Source organism: Sodiomyces alcalophilus (assembly GCF_042370955.1).
Source record: "Sodiomyces alcalophilus JCM 7366 unplaced genomic scaffold ACRALscaffold_6, whole genome shotgun sequence".
NCBI lineage: Eukaryota > Fungi > Ascomycota > Sordariomycetes > Glomerellales > Plectosphaerellaceae > Sodiomyces > Sodiomyces alcalophilus.
Genome location: NW_027263537.1, coordinates 1,864,254 through 1,875,475, shown reverse-complemented (window position 1 = coordinate 1,875,475; position 11,222 = coordinate 1,864,254). Strand labels below are relative to the sequence as shown.

The following is an 11,222-nucleotide window of genomic DNA, read 5'->3' as shown; positions in this document are numbered from 1 at the left end:
AGACCGGGCGAATACGGAGGACAAGACTGCGGAGGTGTATTAGAGCGTACGGACACTACGGAAGTGCATACCGACCACGATGGATAACTGACCGCAACCAACTCCCAAAGGACTCTGTGATAATCTACTGTCGGTTATTGTTATGGTACAGAAATAACGAGTGGCCCTTGGCGCCCTGTTTCTCCAACCTCACACTTATATGAGAAAAGTATCTAGATTCATGAGAAGCGGTGAAACGAACGTATAAGAATGAAAGCAGGAAAATAACGAAATAAATAATAAAATGAAATAAACAAATAATAAATGAAATATAGGAAAATGAACGACCCAAAACGAGGGAAAAAAAAAAAAAAAAAAAAAAAAAAGACAACTCCGTCACCCATCATCTCAAAGCGCCCGCAGCTCGTCCACCTCCGGAACCCCCGGCGGCACATGGTTCCTCCACTCAAACACCCGGTTCATCCCCCGCCCCGGCCCCGTCAGCCCCGCCAGCGTCGACGACTTGGGCTCGCTGTGCCGCCTCCGCCGCCGCGGCGTCCCGTGCGACGCCGTCTCGCGCAGGTAATCCTGCTGCTCGTAGTAATCCTGAAAGTCGCGGTAGTCATGATGGTACTCGTGCGGCCCCAGGCTGGTGGAGATCATGCTGGGCGCCCTGCTGGGTTCCATCCCGCCGAACCCCGCCATGCCGCCACCGCCGCCGCCCATCATCCCGGGCCCCATCCCCGGCGGCATCCCGGGCATCATCATCCCGGGCACATGCATCCCAGGGACCACGGTGGGCGCGCCGTGCAGCGACGCAGGCCCGTGCCTCATCCCGCCCATCGGACCAGCCGCGCCACCGTACATGGGCCCCTCGTCCATCATCGACGGCGGTCCCATCCAACCCCCCGCCGCCCCCATCGGCACCGAACTTGGCCCGGGCCCCGCGCCCTGGGGTGGTACCATGGGCGCCGGTCCGCCGTGGCCCATCATCCCCATGTTCCCCCGGCCGCCGGGACCCGCGCGGAATTCCGAGAGCCGGTCAGCCAACCGCCGTTCGATCGGGTCGTGCCTTTTACCCCTTGCTCGGTTGACGTCCGACAGGTAGTCGCCCCCGGTGTTGGGTCGCTCAAACGCCGTGGCCGCACCAGCCGACGGTGCCGTAGGCGGGTGAGGTCGGGGTGGAGGCGACGGCACATGCATGCTCTTCGGTGCGCCCCGCCGATAGTCCTCCTTCGGAGCAGGTCCTGGAGCTGAAGCCATTCGGCCCATCTTTCCCATCTTCCCCATTTTTCCCCTACCCGCCGTACGTCCCATACCACTACGGTAATAACCATCGTCATAAAAGTCGTCATCGTCGTCGTCAAAGTCGCTGTCGTCGCTATCGTCATCATCATGGCTGTCATCGTCGTCGTCGTCATCATCATCATCGTCATCATCATCGTCCTCCTCACTATGCATCCGCCGCGCCATAGGATGCCTGTCTCGTCGCTCCTGCCGTCTATGCAAACGTATCTCCTCCTCGTAATCTGTAGGACGTCGTCGCACCGCATTGGGCGTGATACTGCCAAAGTCGTGCTGAGCCCGATGTACGACCCGAGGATGCACCTGCGTGTTGAGCCTGTCCAGCCTATCCCGGTCCAGTCGCATGGGCATCTGCATGGGCTCGAAAGGGTTTTCGTCCGGCAGGTCGTCGTGGTTGAACAACGGGCAGTCGCACGTCTTCCACTTCATCCCGCAAATCATACAAAACTGCGCCCCGCAGAGACTAACAGTTTCAAGTTAGAGATACGCACAATGGGACGGGGACGCAAACTCGGACGTCAACTCGGACTCCACTCGCTTGCGCAGCGTGGGACACACGTACCAGGTCATGTGGTAACAACCCTCCTTCAACTCTACCATGGCCTTGCACTTATGGCATCGCTGCCAGCCAGCCTCTTTGGCTTGCTCTAAGAATCTATTCGTCTCCTCGTCTCCAGGGCACTCCCGCGAGGCGTGCCACCTGCCGTTGCACGTGCAGCACACCTTGGTCTTGCACCGCCCGCACTTACCGAACCTGCGCCCGCCGGCCTCGCGGTGGATGTCTTGGGGCTTGATCCACTCGCCGCACCGCTTCGACGGGCAGTACACCCGGTTCCGCGTCGAGAGCTCGGCAAACCTCTTGTTCCACGTACGCTTGAAATCGTTGGAGAAGAGATCCTCGACGTGCTTGAGCGGGATGTGCCGGGAACAGCACTTGGGGGGCATCTGTTGAGGGTCCTTGACCGACAGTTTGAAGCTCGTCTTGAGGCACGGCTTGCACATCCGATGCCCGCACTTGAGCTTGGCCGTCTTGGCCGAGGGGACATCGTCCATGCATATCAGGCATTGCGACTTTTTCGTGGTGGACTCCATGGCCTGGGACTGACTGTTCGCACCAAAGAAGTTGCTGCCGCGTGCCGACGAGCGCCTGGCTGACGATGCGCTTGGCGACGTAATCTGCGACTCGGACGTAAACGATGGGTATATCGACGGAGGCCCGGATGGGACAAAGACGACGGGAGCCGGCCGGACCCGGGGAGGTAGACTACTGTAGGAACGTGTTAGGTACTTTTTGTCTTTTTTCTTTTCTTCCTTCTTTTTCTTTTGTTTTCCTTTATCTTTCTGTTTCTTTTCGTCTTTTCTCTTTTCTTCTTTCTTCTTCTTCTTCTCCTCCTTCTCCTTCTCCTTCTCCTTCTTCTTCTCTTCCTTTTCACAAACGAACCTTTGTCGGGAGCGGTGAGGCGTCCTTGAACGCTCGAGTGCGCTTTGACTATGCCGGTGATTCTCTCGGCGTGCAGAGCCGATGGCACGAAGATTGTCCGACGATTTTCGTGACGACGGCCGTGACATGTCCGGTGCGATTTGACGGCGAACCGGAGATCGGTGAGGGGTGGTGGGGGTTGACCTGCGATGGTGGAGTAGGCGACGACGCGGCCGAAACGCATCATACTCATCATCGTCGTCGTCGTCGTCGTCGTCGTCGTCGTCATCTTCATCGGCATGCTCAATCTCGCATATTATAGAGTCTCTGCGTCGGAGTCGGCGCCTTTGTCTTTCTTCTGCCGCTGCGGCTGCGGCTGCCATGGCGGCAGTTATACCTGCATCGTCGTCGTCGGAATCGTCGAAATCATCGTCCGAGTCGGAGTCGGGGTCGTCTTCCTCGACGACGAGCTGCGGACGCCGGTAGGACGGTTTAGGCCTCGGCTGGGGCGTCTGCCGGGGCCTCGGTTGGGGTCTCTGCTGGCGCCGGGTAGGTCTTCTGACATGCCGCGTAGAGACGGTGTCGTCCGAGTCCTTATCCGACTCGTCGGGAAACGAGGTGAGAGACGAGGGCCTCGATTCAGGGGTCGAGCGCCAGTGACGGCGGGCGGGAGACGGTGGACTGAGGTTTCGGCGGGAACTCCTCCAGCTGGCGGGTGAGGGTGAGGGCGAGGGTGAGGGCGAGGGCGAGTGTTCGTGGTCGTGGTCGTCGCGAGCGGGGTAACCGTACGAGTCCCTTGCTCTCCTGTGCGCAGCCGTGGATGACCTCGTCAGAAGTGGCATTCTAGAGACTGGCGCATGTGCGCTGTCGGACCGAGAGGTTCGACTTGGGCGTGACGAGAAAGGGGACCAGTCGTCGGGTTGTATATGCCTCGTCGAATTCCGGTAAGGCAGCGGCGAATCGAAGGTGGACTCACCACGGGCGAACCAATTATGTCGGGGTGTCGGTGGGGAGTCGCTGGAGGGGTGTCTCCTTCGCCCGTGTCGTCCATGTCTCCCATGTCGACCAGAGAGCTCATCCGCGTCGATATAGGCCATTGGGCTTGTTGGCCGGGTGGGAATTGGCTTAGAGGGTCAGAGAGAGAAGGGGGGAAATTGGCGGGGGTCGCGCAGGAGGGCCAGCGTCGAACAGCTGGAAGGCCGTGACTGGAGGGATTCAATGCATGCAGGTCGGAGGCGATTGGGCGTCAAGGGGGACGGTGCATGAGCTAGGGAGAATCAACCACGGAGATAGGCTAGATCGGTGTGCCCTGGGGTTATTCTGTCTTGTCAGTAACACACGTAGGGGGAAAACTGGGCCAAGTGTGCTGGCAGTAAACCATGCAACCTACAGAGTGCCAGAAATTGGGCATCAGTCGTAGCGGGTACGGAGAGATAAGGAGCCACGTCCAGGGACCACAGCTACTTTCTATCCCGTCTTGTCTCGTCTCCCTCTCGCCGTGGTAGTAGTAGTCGTAGTGGTTTAAGGGAGAGACCCTTATTGGAAGAGCGAAGCAGGATGACTATCAAAATAGAGGGAGAAATGGCGGTAACCAGTCCTGTTTGCTGATCACAAGCTGCCAACCAACACCGGGCTGCTGGGTAGCTGACGGGTAGCTGCCGAAGCTTTGTGTTGGCAACACCACGGGATGAACAAAATGATCAATGGCAGGGCGAGAAAGGAGGTCGACGGAAAGCTGGGATGGATGGCAATCGACAGGAAGCGTCCACGGATGCCACAAGTTGTCCAACAGCAGATCCCAGAGGGGCGTGCGTCCAGGTTATTGGTCCGTACAATCGGTCGGCGGTCAGTCGTCCGCGGGGAAACAAGGGAGGTTGTGGGGGCAGTCGTCTGCCTTCTTAGGCGACTCCTTTTGTGTGACGACTCTTACGGGAGGGGAGGGGAAGATGAGATGCAACTCGGATGGAAGCGAACGAAGGAGCTTCGTTGGTTTCTTAGACAGGCAGCTGCAGCAAGCAAGCGGATTATCGTCTGTTCCGGCGGGGGAGGGAGCCCATACGTTGTACTGAGTACATGCGAGCAGGAATAAATCAATATGAAATAATAGAAAAGGAGTAAAATTAATGCAAAGATGCGAATAATGGAAACCCCAAAGGCAAAGGTAATGAATCAATGACGGCCTCTGAGCAGCTAGCGAGACGATGGAAGTAAGAAGCGAGAGTCGTTCCTTGCTACGGTCAGTAGTACATTCGTATAGTAGGTGCATATCAAAGTCTAGTCACGCCCACAGAAACGAGTGGATGTGTTCATCTGCTGGTACTTCGTACATCATGCGATAGTAACTGGTGCGCGGGTGACGGAGGTTTTGCCCTCTACTCAGTCAGGGCTGAGAATTCGTCCTTGGCCACAACTGCGCGGGATGACAGGACGACATCGGCGGGGGGAGAAGCTGGGGAAGTGGGAGGGGAGTGGGAGAGAGAGTGGGAGAGGTTTGTAGGGCGGTCGGGCGAAGCAAATACCTCATGAGAGGGGTTGAAAGAGCACTCTGGCATTCTATTCGTACCAAGTACAGTAATACAGAACCCATCTACAACCTCGGTGATCGTACGGCGCGGGGGAGCTCGCGTGGGGTGCGATGTAGCACGTGTGTACTCCGTACTTACTGTTGCGGTGGCCCTAGGACAAATCACCATATCGGCGTCATGATGTACAACGTACAAGACCGCGAAAGTGTATATACCGGGGAATCATTCCATCTGTACAGCGATACGATGGGAGACTTCCCTAGAAGCATATAACTGTACCTACGTCGTACATCATCAGCTAATACTCCGGATTCCTCGTCTCGTCTTATATATAGTGTACTATCCCTAGACCCGACCCGTCTTTATACCACCCCAACAACAGGGCACACAACCAGGAACAGGCAAATGAACGACGACGGTCCCTGAACGGGTTGGCACACCAAAAAAGCATAAATTCAGCCCCTCTTCGTCCCTTTTAACTAGGTACTTCGTAATCAAATGCACCGGAAACCACCATGACCGCAGATCTCCCCGAGTTCAAGCCGACCCAGGTCCTCCTCCCAGTCCACACAATCCACCGTACCCATCTTCCCGAGCCAAGAGCCAAAAACGGCCCATCTCGGTTCGGCTTTGGCTTGATTACATACATATGGGCTTGAAACCGATACCACAGCGGGCGGGATCCCTTGGTCTCCAGTCCTCTTTCTCCTCCATCCTTACAACGTACTTCGTACCGTCCTCGCTTGCCCCTCCTTTCCCTCATCTAGCCATCCCACCGTTTCATCAAAACGTCCCCCATCAAGTGCCGACGACACCTACCTAAACAGGCAGACCAATATACGAAAACTTGGTGACAGGCGAAAAAGCAGACTCCGAGAGTCCCGTATCTGGGCTAGCCAAGACGGTTCCCGACCCATGTCCGAGTAAACGACATGCCGTCCTTTACGGTACGAAAGTACGTTGTATTATAAGTATCACTCCTCCTACATGTAATACGGAGTAATTAGGAGACGGACTCTAAGCCGTCCGCTGCCCTTCACACGTCTCGCATATCCCCCGGAACCGCGGTCCCCCGTATTCTCACCTCCACTCGCTTCTCATTGACATTTACATTCACGATGATCCGGACCAAGCACCCAAGTTACGGTAACGAGATCGGGCCGCTCCATGCTACGGCTTCGCTTGTTAAGGACCGCTGCCTTGCAGAGTCACGACCAGAACACGCCTGGCTTTCTCACTGGAGGCCTGGGATGCATATTTGCTGGTATTATGGGAGTACTCGTATTATGGACATTCACTCGCTTCAACCAAGGCTCACATCATTAAACACAAACACATTGCATGATCCCCATCGCAAATCAATCTCAAGTTGAAAGTGTAAAACAGTTCTCATAATGCTAACCCTATTACCACAATGCCCTTCCCGTCCAGTCTTTCCTGAAGACCGCGACGTGACCAGAGCCTGCCGCCCATCACCGCTTCGCCAATCACCAACAAAGTCCACTTCCCCCCAGATATACGTATGAAATTAAAGGTACACATACCCAACTGTGGTCCCCTTTTCGAAGCAGAATATATAGGAAAAGCAAAAAGGCAAAGGTGAAAACAGTGTAAAAATGAAATAAAATGGAAAAATGGCCAAGACCTTTTCTCTCTCAAAAACACCCGGGTCATCAAGTTTGTCATTAGGAGTGCAAGGAGCGGTAACCGCGTCCATTCCCATCCCATCCGGTACCACCCCAGCCATCCAAACCGCTCCCTTCGTACAGCCCATCCTATGTACTCATACATCGCGAGGAAAAAAAAAAATAAAAAATAAAAAATAAAAATAAAAATAAATCAGGCGCTGATTGCTGCTCTTTGCCAACTGGGTATATGTGCAAAACGCGAGGTGGGAACGCATCTTGCTGTCCCGGTACTTGTCTCGAAGGGGAAAAAAAATAACAAAAAAAAGGACAAGGGCGAAATGTCCCCTTTGGCCCGAATCGCCCTCCTCGTTGAGACGACGGCGATGAAATCAGGGAAATTCTCTTCCTTCCACCAAACTGTAACCCCCCCTCATCTTTCCCTCTTCGGGCGTATTTTTCTTTTCTCGCGAGGGGCCGCAGAGAGTTTTTCGTTCAGTGGGTGGTGAATGCGGAGCATCGGCCCGAATGCCGCCACTTGAACCCTGTCCCAGCTTCCATTCGAATATGCAGTGCAACCGCACTACTCAGCCCTTCAGTCATCTCCACGATGGGGTGGACAACCTTGTAGTCTTTTTTTCTTCCTTTTCTTTTCTCCGGTCGATCGCCGCTAAACCGCATGTCGGAAAAATGGGATCGGGCCGCTCCCGTAAATTGTCGTCGTGGCCTGTTTCTTTGTTCCAGGGGACTTTTCGCATATCGCTTCCTCTCTGGATCCGGATTTGTCGTTGGTGGTGGCGGTGGCCGGACATAGATGTGCGGCATAAATCAGCAGTGGGCTCTGCACCGTCGCAGCCGGAGTGGGCGGCGAATCCGTAGTGTAGTGTCTTGGAGGCGCGAGGGCGAGCCCCTTCAAGTCCCACCCCTTCCTTTCCTTATGCGCAGAAAGCGAAGGAAAAGAGAAAAAAAAGAGGCCCGGATGGATATGCCGGACTCGGAGAAATTGAAGACAGTATACACTGTCCGCCATCGACTGGCAAGGCTTCGTCCACAGCCCCGGAGCCGCCACAGCAACGTGGTCCAAGAATCTGGGAAATGCAGCTCCCCACATTCCCCGTCATGATGCAGATGCATCATTTCCGATATCTCTTGACGTGATGTGATGTGATGCAGGAAGATGGTGATTCTGCGCCGGAGAGATGAAAGGCTGGCTGCGGGTATGCAAGTCGCTCAAACCGGGTGGTTCCGGGGACGGTTTCGTCGTCTTTGATAATCACCCGCTTAGAAACGCCCGCCGTCTCACCTCGGCTTCCTTGATGATCTCGGCTGCCAAGCTCAAGCTGGGCGCCAGGAGAGCGTAGCGCTCGATTTCCATGACGACGTCATTGATGATTTGGTCAATCGCCTCACGGCTTCCGCAGAGGTTCAGGAGGATGCTGCCCAGGGACGGCGACATGGTCGCTCCCATGACCAGGAGCGCCTGGGACACAATCGACAAGGCGCCTTGCCAAAGGTACGGCATATGTCCGGCGTGGCTGTGAGGGTGGGGAACGGCTGGTTAGTTTGAGTGCCCAAAAGATAAGAGCAAGAATAACAGTGACGGCTGGGAGCAAGCCGACCAGGGGGACGGGGGGACGGGGAGCAGAACCTAGACATAACATACTGTGCGCTTATATGCTCTAGCTGTCTGACGGATGCCTCCAAGCACTTGTGACAACTATCCCGAACGGCCGGGTCGAGAATGGCCTGTTCGTTGTCCAGCACGGCCAGGATGTAGGGCCGGTAGATTATGGTGCGGCACGCGAAGAACCGTAGCCTGAGCACGGTCTGCACGGGATCCGGCAGGGCCGTGCGGGTGAAGGGGAACTGCAGGGGTATCGGCAAGCTCTCGTACCACTGCGTCAGCTGGAAGTCGAGCTCGGCCACCACAGGTTCCAAGCTGGTGGTGGATGCCATCGAGTCCTTGGAGTAAATGAGCTGGCTGACCCGGTTCAGGAGCCGCCGGAGAGCAATCTCGGCCAGGAAATACCAGAGATCGTCGCGTCCGATGGCCTCCGACTCTTCCCCCTCGAAACCGCCGGGGAGGCCGACATTTTCTTCAAACTGGACGACGCCAGAATGCGGCAGGTCGAGCTCGGCCAGCAGGTCGCTCTCGAACAGGAGGGCGTTCCAGTAGATGCGCTCCGTCAGCTCCCTCTGGTTCGGCGGCACCCTGTTCGGGGACATCAGGAGGAGCTGCAGCTTGGTGCTCGTGGTGCAGAGCAGGTTCCACGCCTCGAGCGGCCGGACCAGGTAGAACAGGTAGGCCGAGGCAAGGAGATGGCACTGCGCGGCCAGGACGTTGTTGGACGTCATCATGCCGGGGAGCAGGGCCCAGGCGGCAGTGAAATACTGGAGTCCCGGCGGGTCCTCCCCGGGCACGACGCGCGAGATGCTACCGCGCAGACTCGCCTGGCCCAGAGCCAGAACGAGCAGGACGATGCAGCTCTCGGCGCCTTCTCTGAAGCCGTTGGAGAGGGCGGTCCGGTAGTGGCTCCTCCACGTGTACGGGTTGACGCAGGCGTACCAAACGTTGACGCGGTCAAAGTAGGCTTCGATGTAGGCGGTGGTGTTGGAGAGATCGACGCAGGGCGTTTTGGTCAGCGAGTGCAGCGGCTCGCGGGCCATCTCGAGCTGGAGCAGGATCTGCGGATCGTACGGGCGGGAGACGAGGTCGCGGATGAGCGGCCACTGCAAGAGGTGCAGAGCGGCGCTGGTGTGGATCTTGGGCATGGTCGAGATGTTGGTGGGGTTATGCCATGTGCCCAAGCCGCCGCTGGGGATGATGGAAGTGAAACCCGTGGTACCGGCGACGCCGATCATGTTGTCGTTGAGACCGGAACCGTTGCTCATCGAGGGGGACTCGTGGTTCATCTGCATACCGCCGCCGCCGCCGCCGCCACCACCGCTGCCGGCGGACTGCGCGGCGACCATGTTCATTTGCAGCATGTTCTCGATCCGGTTGAGACGTTCTAGGATCAGTTTGTCACCAGCGTCTAGTTTGATGCCCGGTTCTCTATAGATGCACTCGGCGCCCAGCTCGGTACAGAGCTTGCACTTGGGCTTGGTTCCATCGCAACGGGACTTGCGTGACCGACAAACTTCGCACTGAAGAGGGGGGCGGGAAGAATAGAGAGAGTCGTGGTCAGTCTCGGGGAACGGGCTACTCGTTCGAAGAAAGCAATGGAAAAGGCAGGCAGGCAGGCAACCAGAGGGGCAAACAAACGTACGGCAATGGTGGCTCTCCTGCGCGGATAGTCGACGCCAATGTCAGTGTTCCTCCTCTTGAGGGGATTGGAACCCTCATCGCTGGGGGTCTTGATCAGGCCGTTGCCCGTTTCAGAGCCGGCGCGGGGATCGGACGACTGCGACATGTTCCTGGCCTTCTGCGCGGCTCCCAGAATGCCATCCCTGTTGAAACTGGGCGTCCTCTGGACCTTGAGAGTGCCCGAAGGCGACTTGAGCGGGTGCGTGCCGTTGGAGCCCGCAGTGAGGGAAGGGGGAGGGACTTCCGGGTTAAAGGTATGACTCGAAGGCACTGGAAAAGGGCGAGCGGCCGCCGCGGTAGCCGATCGGGGCGAGTCACCCGTCGACGACGGGGACATTGTCCGAGAATCGAGACGGAGACGCTTTGGGGCGGACGTTGTGGGCAATTAGTGCGCTCCGTGACAGAGCTGGCGAAGAGGGGAGGGTGGTGGGTGTGTGTATGTATGTATGTATGTGTGTGTGTGTGTGTGTGTGGTGCGGGATGTTGGTGGGATTATAACCCGGCGTTCCCAATGTGTGTGGTTTTTTTGCCACAAGAGGAGCAGCGGTCCACAGGATCGTAGGCGGGGAAAGGGGAGGATTAGCGTTGCCGATTACTGGGAACGCATGGCACCGCGGTCGAGGTCCTTGGAGCGGGCCGTGATGAGAATAAGCAAAAAGGAGGGGGTGGTTTTTTTGCTGTTGGGTTAGAGGCGCGGCGTAGGAAGTATCGTATCGTAATGGAGGAAAGGAAGAATGAAAACAAAACAAAAATAAAAAATAAAAATAAAACAAAAAATGCAGCCGCAGCGGTCGAAGGTGTATGAAGTAGGGAGTATTCAACGGTGTGTCCAGCCAGTCGGTGGAGATAAAAATGTCGTTTGTGGTGTGGGAAGGAGGAGACAGGACAGGAACAGGAGAAGGGGAAAAATCGAACAATTGGCAAAGCGATGCGGAGGTGTAAATGTGGAAATCGCGGGTGGGATCCATGAGAGAGTCTTTTGCCTCCACTCTTGAATGAAAGGGACTCGATTCGGACTCGAAGGGGGACTCCTCGATCAAGGAAGGGAAAGAACGATCCAC

At 56.5% G+C, this 11,222-nt stretch overlaps 4 protein-coding genes across 4 annotated transcripts; 1 reads left to right on the top strand and 3 right to left on the bottom strand.

Annotated features, from left to right (window-relative positions):
* Window positions 1-387: 387 nt before the first annotated feature.
* On the bottom strand, window positions 388-2,993 carry ACRALDRAFT_1063330 (uncharacterized protein; the record flags this gene model as incomplete). The annotated part of the gene is made up of 3 exons (XM_071016779.1): window positions 388-1,747; window positions 1,847-2,551; window positions 2,722-2,993. 3 exons carry the CDS (start codon window positions 2,991-2,993, stop codon window positions 388-390), a joined length of 2,337 nt encoding a protein of 778 aa, XP_070873544.1.
* A 2,751-nt stretch (window positions 2,994-5,744) lies between these two features.
* On the top strand, window positions 5,745-7,752 carry ACRALDRAFT_1093467 (uncharacterized protein; the record flags this gene model as incomplete). The annotated part of the gene is made up of 12 exons (XM_071019672.1): window positions 5,745-5,792; window positions 5,831-6,006; window positions 6,033-6,079; window positions 6,126-6,176; window positions 6,252-6,375; window positions 6,448-6,504; window positions 6,542-6,597; window positions 6,661-6,727; window positions 6,764-6,779; window positions 6,839-7,008; window positions 7,121-7,150; window positions 7,190-7,752. 12 exons carry the CDS (start codon window positions 5,745-5,747, stop codon window positions 7,242-7,244), a joined length of 897 nt encoding a protein of 298 aa, XP_070873542.1. The 3' UTR covers window positions 7,245-7,752.
* Window positions 6,576-7,752, bottom strand: ACRALDRAFT_1063329 (uncharacterized protein). The gene has a single exon (XM_071016778.1). It carries the CDS (start codon window positions 7,677-7,679, stop codon window positions 7,350-7,352), a length of 330 nt encoding a protein of 109 aa, XP_070873543.1. The 5' UTR covers window positions 7,680-7,752; the 3' UTR covers window positions 6,576-7,349.
* A 68-nt stretch (window positions 7,753-7,820) lies between these two features.
* On the bottom strand, window positions 7,821-10,649 carry ACRALDRAFT_1076193 (uncharacterized protein). Its single transcript, XM_071018481.1, has 3 exons — window positions 10,124-10,649; window positions 8,518-10,001; window positions 7,821-8,389 (listed from the first exon to the last, which is right to left on the bottom strand). Exons 1-3 carry the CDS (start codon window positions 10,496-10,498, stop codon window positions 8,128-8,130), a joined length of 2,121 nt encoding a protein of 706 aa, XP_070873541.1. The 5' UTR covers window positions 10,499-10,649; the 3' UTR covers window positions 7,821-8,127.
* Between the last annotated feature and the right edge of the window lie 573 nt (window positions 10,650-11,222).